At 42.7% G+C, this 18,579-nt stretch overlaps 1 protein-coding gene across 8 annotated transcripts in view; it reads right to left on the reverse strand.

Moving 5' to 3' along the window:
• The window catches only part of ADGRL3 (adhesion G protein-coupled receptor L3), a 478,112-nt gene that overhangs the window by 40,332 nt on the left and 419,201 nt on the right, over nucleotides 1-18,579 (reverse strand). For all 8 annotated transcript variants that reach the window (XM_079307369.1, XM_079307366.1, XM_079307362.1 and 5 more), the window contains 2 exons: nucleotides 14,549-14,615; nucleotides 13,013-13,104 (listed from right to left, as the gene is read on the reverse strand). In XM_079307369.1, the coding sequence (XP_079163495.1) occupies nucleotides 13,013-13,104; nucleotides 14,549-14,615 (159 nt within the window). The remainder of the gene's footprint in view (nucleotides 1-13,012; nucleotides 13,105-14,548; nucleotides 14,616-18,579) is intronic.

The following is an 18,579-nucleotide window of genomic DNA, read 5'->3' on the forward strand; positions in this document are numbered from 1 at the left end:
AAACAAGTCTGTACTACACAGAATTAACATGGGAACTTCCACCTTGAATTCCAGGAACATCCAATTAAAGAATATAAAGCAAATAAGGTGACAATTGGTTGGCAATACACATGCAGCACATTTACTCTGCACCTTAGCTGTATGCCTGACCATTTTCCTGCACAGTTTGCTCTTCTGCCTCAAAAGCGAATGACAGAAGCTTTAATGATTTTTCAATATTGATCTGACAGCTGGTTCATGAGACCACACTGATAAATGAAATTTATCAGCCATTCAGGTCATTCTTACTTGATGAAGGGTCTGTTATCCTCATAGCTAAAGAATGCATAGACATAAAGACAAGAACACCAACATTAGAAATTTAATGACATCGAGAATAGAGTTTACTGCTAGTTCCCCTCCCTTCTCCCACCAGCCATCACCAAAACCAAAGGTGGACTGGCATCAGGTGTGCCTGGAACACCAGCCAGCCTGGCCTGCTGCCCCAGGGCATTGAAACACGACTGGGAATGCTGGCTGAGTGCACAGAAGCAGGCATTGCTAGCTGTGTGTTGCAGCTACCCCTTCTGGCTACCATTCCACGGCTGCCAATGGACTTGGAAATATCTTTCAAATGTCATGGCTGCTCCTGGAGAAGACAAGTTTTGAAACCCAAGGACAACCACTACAGGCAGCTTTCACAGGTTTGAGTGGCCAAGCTTCACCACACCTCCAGCACTCTCTGCCTGTGGGGCTGGAGTGCGTTACATGAGTATTCTTACTGCCATTTACTTTCCAAGGTGGAACTTCCAATTTTCCACATTATGAGTCAGACAGCATTCTGGAGATAATGGCACCAGGATCTTCTAAAGCCCCGGCTGACAAGGCATGGACCTATTTACTACCATTTCATGGGGAAGGGCAGAGAGAAGCAGGGGTGAAAAGCAGCTCACTGCAGCGATGAGGAAACCAAGCTGGATCACTCAGCTCCTGTTGCTGTGGGGACACAAGACTAGCCACAGCCATTTTCCTGGGGGGTCTCCCTGCCCTTCTGGGACAGGCTAACCCTGCCTGTGTGGCTGTGATGTGCAAGCTGCCAGGGCTCCTCTCCCCTCTGACACGGAGCTTTAGAGCCTGCCCTCCCTTGCAGAATCCCCCATGGGTGCCAGAGATGGAGGATGGCTCAACATGTTCATCTCATTATCCCTGTCAACACAGCCAGGGCCAGCCCATCCTGCTGGGACCTCCTCTGGTCCATACTGGCAACCCTCAGCTTCCCTACAATGCAATTAATGAAATGAAGATATGAGACAGTCTGGAGCTGTCAGCCCAGCAACGTGGGCAGGAGCAGGGCCTGGATTTCTATGACTGTGTTCACAAGCATGCAGGTTTTATGGTAAAGACTTTATATTGAAAAGCAACCAGCACTAGATTATGAAAGTACAGAATCAGAAATTTTTTTAATGTTGCTGCTACTATCCAGACCCTCACAAAGTTTTTCAGCAACCCATAATAGCATTTCTTCAAGGCAGCTGAAGGTTCAATTTCATCTTTGTACAGACAAAATGCAGAACTGTAAACTCAGATTCCCTTTGAGCTTGAGGCTAACACTTCAAAGCAACTCAGGAGAAAACTACCAAAAAGACCTTAGCAGTTTTTACCCTATTTCCAACATGGATGTGTCTAAGATCCACTGCCCAAAGCAAACAGGTACCTAAAGAAGCGAGATTTTCAAAGATGCTTAACTCCCAGTTTAAGTGTCTACACCCAGGGGCCACAGAATTTAGTCTCTCATATCTCTCGTGAAATACAATCCTTCTCATTTTACCAACTCAAGTGTTGTAAGAAGCTCAACTCTTGTGTTAGCAACAATTTCTGACAAAAATTACTTCAGAATGTTTTGGGTTTTTTTACCCCTGGTGAAGTCTATGAAACCTACCAGTGCTGCAGTAGTACTGTGTGTCATTATCTGCAATACATAAAATCCATCACTTAGACAAGAAAAAAGACTTGGAAGAGCCTCAGTTCCCAGAAAAATAGAGGTGCTGACTGGAAAACTGAGATTATATTCACTAGTAGTAAAAGTAAGCAATAGCTGAAGTATAAACTGTTGGATAATCTAGCCTAGCACAGTCTGAGATGCTGCATCTAAAGTACTATCTCCAGATTTGGTTAAATTCATCCAATACCTGGCAGTAAGGGATTACCTGGCAGCAAGCCCATTGCATTTCAATTATGTGACTCTGCTCCCCCCACAGTTAAATGTCAGATTGGTACCCCCAAAGAGGAATTTATCCCATAAAACATCAAGTATTTAAGGTAGGTGGGGCTCTGACATTCCCTGAAGAAATGCATTTCTCTACTGACTGCAGAGGAAACCTGAATGATGGCTTAGGTGGAGGCTTCATTTTCAAATACCTGAAGGTAAAAAGCTGATCTTTAGTGGCTGCATTATTCATTGAACCTGTGAAATCTTAGCTCACCTCCCCTGTGTTTCTTTGCAGCACAGATGATGGATAGCGGATGGTCTACCAATCTGTATAAATACCTAATTCATTTTCTAATCTTAAAAAAGCCCTGACTTTACCTTGGGGCAAAGACTTCTTAAGGTTAATTACACATCATGTAAAACTCTTTCAAAATCTTATTTAAGTTAGATGTCTTTCAATTTCCCAGAGTACCTTCTCCTTCAGTGATGAGAAAGGATTGTTCACCTTACTTTCTATATTCCTGTGGTATTTCCAGACCAATACTTTTTTTAAAAAGTTGTTAAATTTTGCTACTTATATCCTTGTTTAGATGCTTAAGGAATTAAAACAAAAAAATTAATCCTAATCTCAGCAACCCTATTTTGCACTGCTTATCCTTTTAAAACCCCAAGAAATACCTTTTTGTCATGAGGAGACCAAATTGCTGGGATGCACATGGACAGCCCAAAACAGTTACAGACAATCTCCAGCTTGTACTACATGAAGCAAATTACTTTCATGTACTTAGATTAGCAATATTGTGAAATGTTACAGCTTTCACATTTTTATTGCAGCAGGAAAAGTAAGTCAAGAATTTACCTTCACATGAAGATTGGTTCTAAAATGCTGCTGAACAGAGGAAGTCTGTTATCAGAAAGCAGCTATTCAGGTCTCATTTAAAAAGAATAATGGCTGGTCTTCTTATACTTTGAAAAGTGCTGCTTTTAAAAAAATTTAATTTACAAGTGTTGTTTGGAGCCACATTTAGAGTAAACCTAGGCCTTTAATAAAGCCCCACGTAACTAACTGACTTTGCATATTATAATCTTATACAACTCTTTATGGTTTAACTTTACTTAACTTGGATTCATCACTCTTTTGACAATTCTAAGTATTTCCTCATCTCTGTGATAGCAGGAAAAGGCTCAGTAAGCACATGGACCGATGCCTTGGGCACCAAAATAACTGTTTGGATAGCAAGGAAAAACACCAAACCGAGCATACAGCACCTTTAGTAGCTGTTAGGGATGATGAAACCCAAATAAAAACAGATGGATGATGTGCCCCCTCAAAAGCAATCAGAAAGACCCATGGAATTAATTTTAACATGGTGCAAATAAAGCAGAGAGGCAGATGTTTCCTGCAGGCAAGCAGGAGGGAAACACAAAATAAAGTGCGCTATTGTGTCTCCCCACTGCCTGCTGATATGAAGTAGTAGGGATGTTTTGTTTTCTCTTTTTATTTTTTTTTTTTATTTCAAGGATTAGAAAAGATTGATTTATCGAAGGAGCTGGAAAGTCCAGCACTCCCCTCATAAAGCAAACGGGTTCATCGTTAATTAGTGAGGGAGCATCTTCACGGCGAGAAAAATCAATGGCAAGCAATAAAAGAGTGCTTAAAGGATTTTGCCTTCGCATTTCGCGACAAAGTTACCACCTGGATGGCATGAAGCCAAATGGCTGCCTAATCTCCTTCCTTAGGCTGCTGGTGTTCATCACACAGCCTTCCAAGCCATCATTTACCAGTCTCATCCTCTGGCACTTTGAAAGTGGGTGGCCAGTCCCCTCAAAACATCTGTAACCATCTCAGGGGTCAGTGATCTAAGCCTGCCACAGCTTCATCTGCTGGAGAAGCTCCTGCCTTTACATGCTCTGGAGACCTGTAAAGGCTGGGGCTTTGCCACCTGGCATAAGGGTAATTTTATATATATTGAAAGCCACAGTCACTTTTGATTCCCACCAGTAGGTCTGTAAATATTATTCAGATAAATGAAATTAAACCTTCCTCGGACCTGTGTGATGCCTGAGCCTATGATTTGGGGCAACCAGTGGCTGGACTTTTCTGCCAAAGGCAGAGCATCATCCCTTTCTGCTCAGCTCACCCAGGGGAAGTCATGTCCTGCTTTCTCAGACTTGTCCTTAATTATTGCAATTGGAAAGAGCAATTCTGTTAAGTTCATCTCATTTTCCGTAAGTAATTAATTACCCTCAGAACTGCTTACCCTGTTTATTTCCTTCCTCCTAACTTTGCAAAGACATGGCACAATTACTCAAGCCACACTGATGTGTAACCACATATCTAATTGTTTCCACACTATATGGATTCAGCAAAGTCTTTAGACACATTTGTATTACCCAAATAGCACCAGCAGAGCTTGCTGACAAAGTGCTTAAAATGTATGGCCTTTTAAAACAATAATCATGATTTATGGGTTCACAGAAAGATTGTAGGTATTTAATATCTTCCAGGAGACTCTCTCAAATCAATAACCGCTGATTGATTTTTGCTTTTTTTTTTTTTTTTTAGATTCAGAAAGGACGACACCTGTCAGTGGGAACATTAGTGCTTTACAATCACCATTCAACACTAACATAACCATCACAAAAACATAGGTAAACAACCAAAACCCCAAACCAAAACAATCAGGTTTCAACCAAACCCTCCTGTGAAAAACTCAAACAGCAGCAGATTGCAACAAATGAAATCAGATGCTGCCATCAACATCTCTGTGGGAAAAAGGCACGCAGACAAAAGCACACTCTTAGATGTTTTTCCAGCACTGGTAGGGCTTCTGTTCTCTGAGGTGCTCATAAACTCAACCCTCAGGCAAAACATTAATGTGCCATACCTTTTCTTGGTAGGAAGCTTGTACATAATTCATTTTGTGCCAACTCCAAGTGGTTTGTCTGGGTTTTCTTTAGGTTGCCTGTTGAAGTTTGCTCATGCAGAGATGCAGATGAAGGCTATACAGGAGTACCACTGAGTTAAACAGGGGAGTAAAAAGCATGGTTCTTTCTCACACAGGATCCAGGGAGATCCAAGAGAACTTTTGGCTTGCTCAGCCTGATGAAGAAGAGACTGAGCAAAGACCTCACAACTGCAGTTGCAGCTTCCTCATAAGGGGAAGAGGAGGGGCAGTCACTGATCTCTTCTCTGTAGTGACTAGTGACAGGATCCAGGGGAATAGCCAGAAGTTTTGTCAGGGCAGGTTTAGACTGGATATCAGACTGGATATCTCTTCACCCAGAGAGGAGTTAGCCACTGGAACAGGCTCCCCAAGGGAGGCAGTCAAAGCACCAACCCTGACAGAGCTCAAGAAGCCTTTGGAAAATGCCTTTTGAGTGTTCTCCTGTGTAGAATCAGGAGCTGGACTTCAGTGATCCTCAAGATATTCTATAGATCTATGATTCTACGACCATCAGGCTGTGAAGACACAGGACTCTCCCTAAAGGCCATATAAAACACATAGATCATGGCCTGAACTCTGGGACAATGAAAATGATGGAAGAAGTTTCTAATGCCCAGCTCAGTACTCCATGGCTAATATCTAAACTTTGTGGAGGGATAGGCTTTCCAAAGGAGGAAAAAGCTATTCCTCATTTTCCAAATTCCCCAGATTATTTGGTTATCATTGCAGAACACTCCTGTTAAGATTTCTGGTGACAGAGAATGTGCTGTGTGCATGTTCCAAGCCCTTCTTCTCATCCAAGTTTATACAGACCCAAACACTGGCTCAGGAGCTCTTCTGGTTCCCTAGGATCAGATAATCTCTCCTGTAACAGGAATCCATGGATGATTCCTCTCAAGAAGCCATTCCTGGAGCTGCTGTGTTCTGGGCCCGCTGTCCCTAAAGTCAGAGGAGTCCAAAAATGCAGCATATAGCTCAGCAGGGTGGGAAGGAGAGATTTTTCAATGCCCTCTGCCTGAACAGCCCACTCAGTTAATCTTTCTGTTTTGTTAGTAGGGCTGCATGAAAATCTTTCAAGAGAGCTCTCTCTGTACAGGCACTGTTGTTTTATTTTAGCTACAGGTAATGTCCAGTCAGGACATGGGTATATGAAAACTTCCTTTCCACTCCTGCTTCTCCTAATAGGGGGTGTTCATGTTGCCAGACTCTCAGCCCTTATTCCACAGATCTGAGCACTCTGAAGATAAAGAAATGGACCTTTTGCACCTAAACACATTCAGTTCCAGACCCTTTGTTATCACAAGCTACTTCCAAGTTGTAGCATTTTGTGATTAAAGAAGGAAGATCTCTAAACCAACAGAGAATCTTAAATCTCCATAGAAAAAGCTGAAATAATCCTTATTGTCTCCTACTTTGTTTTGTTTCTAAAATGGCTAGAACAAAGCACAAATTAATCTTCCATTAGTAAAAGCATACCTGCTACAAATTATTGTTCTTCACTAGTAATGTAAGCTCTTCATATCAAAGGAGAAAAAAAAAATCTTGCATTTTCAGAAGTCTAACTCATTCCCCACTGCACCAAACCCAGGATGTTTACTTTTTTCTGCATTTCAATCAGCTGAGTAAATAAAACTAGACTGGTAAACCTCTGTTCCTGCCAGCACAATACCGCTGTGTTGAATCAAGGATTTAATTTAAACATTTCTGCAGATGATTTTTGGAAGTTCTATTTAACCTTTGTTTTCAATTTTCCACCTAACTCAGGATTTTTTTTATGATTTAAGCAAACCCACAGGACTGAAACAACAAGCTAATCTGGGGGCTGGGATTAGTCATGTCTCTTTAAATAAAATACATATGTTGAAGCACGAAAATGAGCAGATAATCACTTACACCCATACAACATATGGGGAGAGCAAGCTATGGCAACAGTTTTAAAAGAGGCACATCTACAAAAGGGGCTTCTCAGTTTTGTGCTTGGTGCTCCCCATTCTTCACCTCCCACAGCCTGGGCCAGACACCCTGAAAGAGCCCAGACTGGGCTTTGCAAGGTTTTATATAGTAAAAAGGTTAAATCTTTACATTTGGCTCCTACTTTTGGCTGTTAAGTTGTGCATTCTTAGATTCATTTCTTGCAAGCTTTTTAGCAAGAGACTTCTACAGGAAAAAAAAAAACAAAACAAAAAACAAAATAGAGGAGTATGGTGTGAGTTTTGTTTCCACTCAGAAACTTGAGAGAACACATACATTTTTGTTTAGTCATTACACCAGGGCTTTGTGCCTTTTGCTGTGGACCATTTGAAATTTCCATGGCAGCCAGCAAGCTGAGGAAGGCTCATTTTGGTCATTTGAGGATTGATTTCTTAAGGCTGCAATGCTGGACATTGCTGCTTCATCCCTGTTAATGGGATTTCAGCATGTGTTCTTGTGAATCCAGTCACAATGTCTAAAAACATTATCTCCTGTGTGCTCAGAATAAATACATGCTTTTCTATGGAATTTCATGGTTTTGACATGGTGCTTATTCTTCTGTTGTGGAAGATGGGATGGGAGCAGGTTTCCAGAAGAGGAAGAAAAGTGCAGCAGAACTGCAGTGATTAATGCCAGGATTGAACTGTCTCAAGGACCCTAATTAACAATGCCTCTTCAGCAACAAAAGGTGCTCCCAGCTAAGACCCCAGGCCTCCCTGCCTGAAGGAAAGAAAATTAAATTTCCAGAATGACTTTCAGGTGAGTTTCTACTGCACTGAGTTTTTCCAACAAACCCTGGACTACAGCCTCACACTCTGAAGGGGTCCCCACATGTTGTGCTTTCTAAAGAGCATCCAGGTGGCCTATGGCACAACCCAAGCTATACCCTGACTAAAACAACACCACAGTAAAACTGGACATAAAGGGAAACAAACTGGCAATGCCCTTTTGCCTCTTGCCTTCTTTCTCATGGTCTGCAAACGCACTTGGCAGCTACAGCTGACGTGTTGCTCTTCCAAAGTAAACAAAAAAAAATCTTGCTGCCACATACTACAGCACAGAAGAATGTCAGGAAGTCTGGTCTGGCTTGGAGAAACACTGACAGACTCAACCACAGCCATGCAGCACCAGGGAGACAAGGGATGGATGCCCATGGGAAGTTCAAAGGAAAGGTTTTGTCTGTAAGGAAGAGAAAATGGTGGCTTCTGGTCTCTGCTGAGAGAGATCCTCTCCCCTCCAGCCATTTGGAAAACTCCACTGTAACTTCAGGTGCAGCACCTGCTGCCCCCCACTGATGAACCCTCTCAATCTGCTTGTAGGATGTGCCTTTTGTTAGCTAAATGACTGCTCTCCCCTCCCAATCTTCCAGCAGTTTTCCACATTGTTAACTAAAGAGCCACATACAGTTCAAAATGAGAGTTTGCAGCAAGGACAAGATCTTAGATTTCCCTAGATATCCTCAAGAGCACATCTGGATTACCATCAGTGTAGCTCCTCTTTTTTTCCCTTCACTATAACCACAGTGATTTGAATGACCAGTATTTAAATGGCTGCAGAACAAGCAGACCTGCACTGCCACACAATGCAAAGGCACTTGAGGAGGGGCTTCGTCCTGTTTTGCACAGAGAATGCTGGTTAAGCATCTGGAAAGGTGGATGGTTTGTTGTGCTGCAGCATCTGGCATGGGCTGGATGGAAACCTGGTGTGCAAGCTGCCACAGTACAGGGCTGACCACCTGGAAAGGAGCTGATGGATGGATGGAACCGTGCTGGACTATTATCATATAATGTATTTTCCCTTCCACATAAGGCTTCCTACAGGAATGTGAATATGAAAACGATTCAGGGCAGTCTTGTCTGCGACAGTCTGAGGCATTTTGCACATCTAACATCTTCCTGGCACAATGGAAAAGCACGGAGGAGAGACTCTGAGCTGCTCAGCTCCAGAAATCACTCAGCACAGCAGCAACCTCCGGTAAAACAGCCTCACAGCTGCTCTAAAGAATTCCAGCTGGTAACACATCCTCATGAGGAGCCATCTGCTAGCAAGAGTGCATCAGTACTGTGCTGATATGCCTACAGCCTCCACCTCACAGGCTACAGGTGCAAGCAGCACAGCAGGCTTTCGCCATCCAAAAAGCTTACGTAGTCCCTGGCTTGGAAGATGTGCCTTCCCTGCAAGCTCGTAAGGGCTGGGGGAATCAATCTTCCAAAACAACACCTTCCTGGGTACATTTGTTGACAGTAAATTAGTTTGTGCTCAAGAGCCTTTCTGTGCACCCCTTGCATCCCACTTTTAGCCTCAGATGAGATGCGTGTGATGTGGGCAGAGCTGCCGAGGACTGAACAATGCTCCTCTCTGTCCATCTCTGCTCACCTGTGTTTGCCAACAAGCCACACACAGATAAAAGAGCAATGGCCACAGTGGACTTCAAGCACCCAGAAAAAGCCATTGTATAAGGCTGGGAAGGAAAACCCCCTTCCAGCCTGTGTTTGGGGAGGCATGGTGAGAAGTTACACATACCATCCAAGAGGCAGCTGTTTGGGCATTCTTGTCTGTGTCACTTCATACTAAAGAGATCTTTAAAGGGCAGAAAAGATCCCCACTCTGGACAAATCCTTAAAATGTCTATGTAAATATACTGAAGGAAGACACCAAACAGAACTCTTTCATAAGGGCCTAGGTAAAAGCATGCTAGTTTTGGGGATGGTAACTCTTATGAAATGGAAGCCAGTGTCTTCTTGGCATCAGTGGCAGGCACAGAAACTCTTGCAGCTCTGAACAACATATCTCACATACACAGATTCACATCTTTTCCTGGCTTCATGCCTCAAAAGAAGGACTAGAGCATGAGTCTTGCTGTGTCAGTGGGCACAACCCAGTGAATCAGCTCAGTACCAACCTGTCATACAGGGAGGATGCCACTGGCACAGGTGGAAGGACCCACGTACGTGGTTACCCTACTTCCCTCTTGAATGTGCTGGGCTAAGCCAGAAAACTTAACAAGGACAAAAATAAACCTGCTCTGTACTCATCAAATCTCTTGCTGGGCAACCCCTGGGTAACCAGTGCCCCACCACAGGAATGTCAGAATCTCCCATGCTGGCACAATAATCCAGGGACTGTTCCTGAAGGTTAGGGAAGTTTATTTTTACAACTTTGCACAGTACCTACAAATCTATCAGCCACACAACATCTGGTTCAGGCACTGCCCTTTGAATGGCTTTTCTGTTGGTGCAGTAATTAAAGGTATCCCAGGTGACACCTGATCCCTTATCAAGTTCATTAATTTAAGTGGAGTTATTTGGCTCTCTATTTTCTATACTTCATAATGTATTTCTAACCTTTAAAGTGACATAGGCAAGGACCAGATTGCAGGGGTGCTTATTAACAGCCTATTAAAATATTTTATGGCCTTTATTTTTACGTTGCCATAGGGAATCAAGTATTTTGCTGTTGTTAAACGCGCTCAGGATTTATGTTGAGAGAGCTTCAGCACAGCCTAACACAGAGTAATGCTAGGAAATGAGCTGGGAGAACAAACTCTCATTCAGCTCTCCATGTGCTGTAAAGCTGTCACATGCAGATGGCAGCAAGGGGCCCTCCAATACAGGCCCTTGGTTTGGTTTTTTTCATTAAATATAAACTGATACAACAAGACACAAGGCTCTGGGACCTGGGTGCCTTTTTGCTAACCCTGTAGACCCAGGGAGGGAAACTCAGAAAGGATCTTTGTGGTCCCCTGTGAAATAACATGTTCTGTGGCTTTTTATTCCAGAGCTGCTGTAACACATCCACATTTTGCAACTAACTGATTTAGAGCCAATGACTGTGCAGGAGGACCACGCTCTTACCTGTAACAAGACTCTGATTGTATCTAGAATACAACTATGATCTTAATGAAAAATCTAGAGATTGCAAACCCCTTGCTTCCCTAGGAAACCTCCCTCCAAGGTGAATTCCCCTCTCTGTTACAAGTCTGCACTTCCTCCTAACTCAAGCACATCCAACACTGAGACAACACGTCTTGAATTTAGAGACTTAATGATGTCCTGCTTAGGTATTCAGAAATTACAATCAAGTCTGTTCTGAAATGCTTGGAAACTTCCTAGAGTGAGCCTGGGGTCTTCCCGAGTTTATGTTATGTTGCTCTTATTTTCTCAAGCATAAAAAGTAATTTGTAATGAAGCAACACATTTGGAAGAGTATCAGCAACATACTTAAAAGTATTTTAATTGCCTGTGTTTTCAAAACGTTTTAATGAAGTCAAACGAGGAATAAACACTCATCTGCCAAGGAACCTATAAAATATTTTACAATGACATTATAATTGATGTAACTGGTTGTATAAATTCCTGGCATTTTAAACAAAGATACTAGAGATTAGCTCAAGTAGGCATTTATTATTTCTGCTTTAATTATAAGGGTTTTGTTGTGTTTTTCTTCCCAGTTTTTAATTTAAATGTCATACTCTAAGATTATTCTGTGTGGGTAAGCTCAGACTGTTCACAGTGAGCAGTGCCTTAGCACTAATGCATGACAAGTAGCCATATTAATAAATGTTATTAAATGTACCATGTCTTTAATGCCCTATCCAAGACCAAATGACAGACTATCTTTCTGGGATCAATCCTGGACATCCAGGAGGGATTGGTCCTCTAATTTCATTTTGCAGCAGAGTGGTGGCAGGAGAAATTGAGGCTCCCTGCAGAGCAGACTCCCCACAACCTGGATGAACGAGGGCTCTGAGAGTTTCTGAGCTCACTGGGGTCTCCTGCATTGGTGCAGACTCCAGTTCCCTTTCCTCTCAGCCCTCAAGGGAGAAGCTGCACCTAAGAAACTAAAACTTCAGCCCAAGGACCACGCCAGGTTGTGGCACACCAATGGCACTGCAAGCCCTGCCTGCTGAGAAAGCTATCAGGGGAGCCCTGACCTGGTTTAAATGAAAGCCGTACATGCAAGAGTGGCTCAGCAGTAAGAACCACAGCCTTGCTGAGAGCTGCCTTGCAACTGTGCAATTCACACATCCCCTAACAAGCTCCCCTTACACCTCTTCTCCCTTTCCTACCACGAAAGAGAGCAGAACCCACTTCAAACCACGCTGCACCACACTCTCCTTTCCTGGGTGAGTACTAAAGTGCTGACTCCCAACAATTTCTTCCTCCTGAAGCTCATTAGATAGTTTTATTAATTAGCAGGCTCCCCATCTTATAATGCACTGCACCTGAAATCTCGCTTGTGTTTTTGAAGAGAGTAATTAAAGCCAGAGGTAGTTGAATAAACAGGCACTGACACACACTAATACTCTATCAATATAATGAAGCAGCTTGCTAGACAGTAAGATGCCCAGGCTCAGATGCTAACCCAGTACAAGGACAAAACATGCTTTGGCTGGCAAGCACATCCACCCGCTGATGTGGGCACCTCCAGGCAAATCCTCAATAACTTTGCTGAAAGCAATCAGACTCTGGGGGAGAATTTGGGTCATGGAATCTGTCAGGGGCCAAAACAAACACAAAATAAGTAAGGCAGCCGCCCTCAGAGCACACAGAAGTAGTAATAATCAACAGTTTCAACACCTTCCCTGTAGAGACTGCAATAATTAGCTGGTAATTATTGGGCACAATTTCCTTTACATTGACTAGAAGGTTACCTGCTTCAAGGACAGAAAATGTGGCTTTGCAAAAATTGAATGGAACATGCCAACAATGGCAGCCAAATTCCAGTATAGTGCTTCATCATCAGCCACTGGGTATCTTTTAGAAACCACTCTGCAGTGCCATAGCCCAAGGTATTATCCCTGGTTAGCACTGCTGCTGGCAGAGCTGGTTCCCCTGTTTCGCTCCCCAGAGGCATGAGGGAATAAACAGCAAAAGACAGAAACAGGCAGAGAAAAAGCACTTACTTGATATTGTCAAGACATCCAGATTCAGGTTTCAGTATGGCAGTATGATGAAACATTTTATAGAGAGCAATCCCAAGGAAGATGACATTAAGCTGCAATGGAGGAAGAAAAAAAAAAAAAAAAGAAAAAAAGGATTATGTGACACAGCACATGATGGGGAGAAAGTCAGCTTCTACTCTGTAACAGATGGGTTACTGCAGGAAATTAGCTCACAGTCCAGCTTAATAGTGACTGAATCACAGAAAATTTCTGAACATTTTACAAGGTGACCTGACCTGTAGATTACAGGACTGGTGATGCCACAGCCTTACCAGAGCTGTGGCCCTGCTGATACAAGGCTGGCTCTAGCCTCAACTGTAGTGCTTCAAACAGCATTATGGAAAATTAAAAATACTTGCTGTAAGGAATTTTCTGTGTCTAAGAGGTGTACAATGGTGAAAAGTCACTCCAAACATCTTACATAGCCACCTCCATTGTAATGAAGCATAAAAGCATATTTTTCTGTGAATACATCTTTTAAACACATTGTAATGGGGCAGATGGGCAGGGAAATCACAACTAATGCTTAGCAAAATGCAAATTTGAAAACAAAAAGAAAAAATTATTTGATTTGTTCTGTAAAAGATGGGATGCTGTTTTCATGCCTCAGTGTTCACAAGGTGGCCAATTCCTGGAAAGGAATTTCCCAAAATCTCAGCCTAGGATTTGAGACATAATCAAAAAGGGAAGATAACTTTTTATGAATGAATTGCTTAAGGGGGAAAAAAAAACCCCAAGAGTTGTAGTTAGTGGCAGGCCCCTTTCCTGATGTGGAAGCCTGCTGAAATGGCTCCCAAGTTGCAGGAGAAGCAGAAGAAGCAGAGACAATGTCTGCATTGAGGTGAGAGCGCCTGGTTTTCTGTGCTAGCCAAACTGTAGTCTAGTCAAAACAAAGGATGGTTTATTTAAGCCATATTGTAGTGATTAAAGTATAAGAAAACTCCAGCTGTCTCTGAAGTTGGGTTCTCTACCTTGTTGCTGTGCTAGCTGATATACTGGCAATGGGCTAAACATGAAGTCACACAAGTTTCTACTTCAGCTGGTTAGGAAAAGCCCTCAAACTTCTTTTCCAGTTTCAGTTGTTCCTCATCCCCCCCTTCCCAGATTTCCCTTTTTTTTTGTGGTGTGTGTTTGGGGTTTTTTTTTGTTTGTTTGTTTTGTTTTGTTTTAGCATTATCAATGCAAAACTTCACTCTGGAATTCAAAAAGTGTGTGAGCAGTAAGTGTGATTGAAACAGTTTGGCACTTCTAAATGTCCAGTGGTAGAAACTAAACTCTGCAAGTGCCTGTTCTGAAGCTCCCTGGTCCATTTTGATCAAGCATTTTGCAATGCCAAGAGCCTCTCATAATGAGGGTCTAATTGCTATGCCAGGTGGGGTCAAAGAAGAACATGCCTTCCTCAAATTAATCTGTGTAAATTAAAGATAAAGAGAAAAGGGACAGCAAAAGTTTTATTTCTTGACCTGAGAGATGGAGTAGTTAATTAGGAGTTCTTACCATAATTATCAAGGTCGCCGGTCCTATAAAGCTCCAAATGAAGTAGGTGTCAAGTCGGAGCCAACATCTGTAATGAAACACAGGGGAAAGAAGGCATTCAAGGACTGCACCCAGGACATAGATCAAGAGTGAGAGAGTGACAGAGAAGAATGAGCTGCAAAACACGCCGGTGGGAGACAGGAAATATTACATTGCTTGTTCATTTTAATGCTGAATTATGTGCCCAATTTCTGACAGCGCTATTGATGGAGTAAGATAATTACCTCTAGAGGAAGCAGGGAGAAAATGGCACAAGGCCTGTTTGCTAAGGCTTTCTGCATCTGTTGGAAAAACTCCTTAAACCGTGGGTTTTTTTAGGCAAAGGGTCTGATGAACATCCACAGAGCTGCTTCTTTGCTTTGTGCTCCTCTTTGCTCTGCAGCTCTGATGCAATGCAAGCTGTCTGTCAGCTGTCAAGCGAGATGACATTTCTCCAGCAAGTACATCAGAGAAACTTTGGTGCAAATAGGAAGTATGAATTGGGTAACAGAAGGCTGGGGTTTAATTAGGTTCAGAAACCTCCCCTTTAAAGTGTTTTATTTCCCTGAACCTCCCGAGTGCTTTGTTTCCACTAATGTTTCCAGGGTTGCATATGGTCTGCACTATCACAAGAAGTTGATTCATGGCCTAAAACTAAATTATTAATCGCTTAATTTCAACCGCATTTAATACTCCCCACATTTTTTAAGGCCCCTGGGAAATTACATTTCCATTCCTAGTTCATTCCAGGCGACAGGAAGATAAAATGGAAGTGACTCGTTACAAGACAGACGAATGTAAATTCCAAGAAAGTTTCACATGATGTTTAAAATAATAATATCTCGACGTCTTTGCAATGCTGCAAATCACAGTTCCGCTTATACACAAAGGACTGAGAAAGCATAAAACCACTCTTATCCTAAACATCCGATGGAATTTCATGATTAGGCAAGTGACAGGAACTGTATATATGAATTTATCATGGTGGTGGAGATAGCAGTCCTCACAAATGACAGCTCTAGTGTAAGTGCCTAATGTTTTTTCCTTTCCAATGGACTTTGCAACAAGCAGAAAAGTCCATGCCAGCAGCCCCATGGGAGATGAACAGCAGGAGATGCCTGACAAGAGAATAAAACATACCCTGAACCTCAGTGACTGGGAGAAGCCAAGATATGAATAAATTCAAACATGCAGAGAAACCTTCCCACTTCCCTCCCTGACCATATTAATTTCAGGTCTCATCAGTGGTGGAGATGTATTGATATATATACACACACTCATAACGCTATTTGTCACAAATTAAAATACTGTCACTTCTGTGACTGTCATTCCTGAACTGCCTCTGCAGCTGCTCATCCAGAATCTTCATGTGATAGCATCAAAATCTTAATGGGAGAGGCAAACAGAGGCTTCCAGAGCGATTGCTGGGAAATCTTGTTTCCTCCGTGGCTGCTGAAGTTCAAGGTGATTTAGATGCAGCTGGTAATGGAACAGCATGAGTGACTTGAAACTACTTGAGTCTGATTCCCTATAGGAAAAGGTTTATGTGATCATGACATCTGTGTATCACTCATAATAACATCGGAAATGTCGCCCAATTGCAACTAGATTTGACAAAGGAATAGAGGTTTCAAGGATAATGAAGTCCCTGTAAAAAGTGCTCCCCCTCCCCATTTCTACACTAGGATGTCCACATAGCAGCAGCTCACATATTTACACGGCATTTCAGACTTTATACCTACCCCATCCCCCTCAGGAAAAGTGAGTAACTGGTGTTTATGCCTCAGCTGCTGCATATAAATCACAGAATACACAGCCCCATCACTTTTTTTTCTACTGATAATGAGTGCTGGTGTGTGGGAGAGGACTCAGAGGGTTGTGGGGGCTTTATTTTTTTAAATGAAAATATTTTGAACCTTTTTTTTTTTTTTTTTGACAGCTTAACATTCAAAACAACCCCCAGCCCCTGCTGCTCAGAAGTTGGGAACCATGTATTTTAGTTGCCATCAACTTGTTTTTTCTCCAGCATATAGAGTGACCTGGCTCTTGGAAAGTCTGGGGAAGAGGAAATGCATAAACCCTCTCTTTACTTCTTGAAGCATGGTAAACACCCTACAGTAACATCTGGTGCAGCTGGTTTTGAATGCATATAGATTGGGACGTGGGGAAAACCAGGGAAAGCTGAAATACAGAATGAGCACAAAGCTGTGCCAGGCTCAGCAAAGAAGAGAAAAGCAACTGGTTCCTTTTGCAAACAGCAAAAGGAATGAAATTTTCCACTCCACTCCCCTAAAATATCTGTCACTTCAGCTGTAGGAAACAACTGAGTGACAAGAGATGGATGCTGTGGATGAGAAACAGCAGAGGAACCAGGTCCTGCCACCAGGATAAGTGAGGGCTAGGCATGGAGCAAAAGGAGCCTTAGGAGAGATGGCTGCACCTAAGCTGGAGCACAGCTTGTGAAAAACAAAGAAGGCTTTTTTTTAGGCCTCTCTGCACACTTCAAAGAATGCAATGTAATTTTTTATTTGTTTGAATAGAAAACTTGCCTTTCTATGAAACTGTGTATGATACTCATACACAGTATGAATATCATGAGTCTTGGGGGGGGTCTTAAAAAAGTAAAAGCCGGGGTTTTTGGTGGCCATCAGGAAGAGATGAAACTTTAAACCTGTTTAAGTCATACCTCATTAAAAATGCAAATTAAGACCAAAACATCAAAACACAGGCATCCCGCCAATCGCGTTGCGGAGCTGTAAATTGCTAATCAGACAAGTACCACACTGAGCTTTTCTTGCCTTAGAAGACAAAAACCCACACGCACAATGAGCTGCATAAATGAGCTCCTCAAAAACAAGGAAGCAATCAGGCAACTCACTTCCCAGAGTTGCTAATCTTGGGCTGCCGAGTTCCTCGTGACCCTCCCCGCGCAGCTGCGCTGTGAGCACGGACTTGCCACCTTAGGAGTTTAGGCTGGGCTGCCATCAAGCAAACGAGCTCCTCCAGGGCTCAGTGCCAGGCAAAGGATTATCAGGGAATGTGTGGATGCAGGAATACTGCTCAAAACCCCATTGCTCCTTCTAGGAGTCACCCCAATGCATTCAGTTCTCGTGACAAGCTCCGTGGCCCTACGCTCCTTTTACTTTTTAATTTCCTCCTTTTCCACAGTGGCAACTCGCAATATTCACCTAAAGCTTTGCCCAAGTAATAAAGACTACAAAGAGTTTACTCTATTTTCTGCATGAAGAGAAATCAAATACTAAACTATCCCTGGTGTGCATTAAATATAACCAATAAACAATCATTAGCTGCCATTGGACCATAAAATTTGAAGAGCCCTAAACATATCATGTTGTTCATGGGAGCTCAGCAGTCTGTTTCATGTGGCTGTACAGCCTCCTTGTCAGGGTGCAGTAATGGGATATGTATGCACCAGACATGCCTTTCAAGGGTGCAATATAGGTTCTGCTTAATGGAGTTCAGCATCCACATAGCTCACGCTTCCTCCTCCAAATACTGGCAGCAGCACTGCAAATAAAACAAGCTCAGTGGAGCCACCCAAGACAGACCACATTGTTAGAAGCTATTTTCTGAGCAGCATTTACATGCATGAAATGTCGGCGCCTGGCTGATGGACTCGGAGGCTGTGTACATACACAGGGCTTTCATTTTGCTTTCTGACAGCTGGATTGCTTACTGTGCACACCCTGCTTTATAGCATTCCAAGAGGGGGGAAGAAGGGGGGAGAAACAAAAGAGAGATCCCTGCCATGATGGATTTGATCACCACTGGATGAATATACCTACAAGTGCGTTTTCGAAAATATATTGAACCGCTTTAAGTGTAGCTGCTTTGCTCTGCAATTTGTAAGAGCCTTTGATGTGAAACTCAGGAAAGTATGGAAATATGCAATAGCTTCTTGCTCCTGATTTGGGATGGTCTGCTTCTACCATGAGTCCTCTCAAATTATGCTAAAGCCATAAACAAGCTTTTACTGAATTTCAGATGCAAAT

Source organism: Erithacus rubecula, assembly GCF_903797595.1.
Source record: "Erithacus rubecula genome assembly, chromosome: 5".
NCBI classification, from domain to species: Eukaryota; Metazoa; Chordata; class Aves; order Passeriformes; family Muscicapidae; genus Erithacus; species Erithacus rubecula.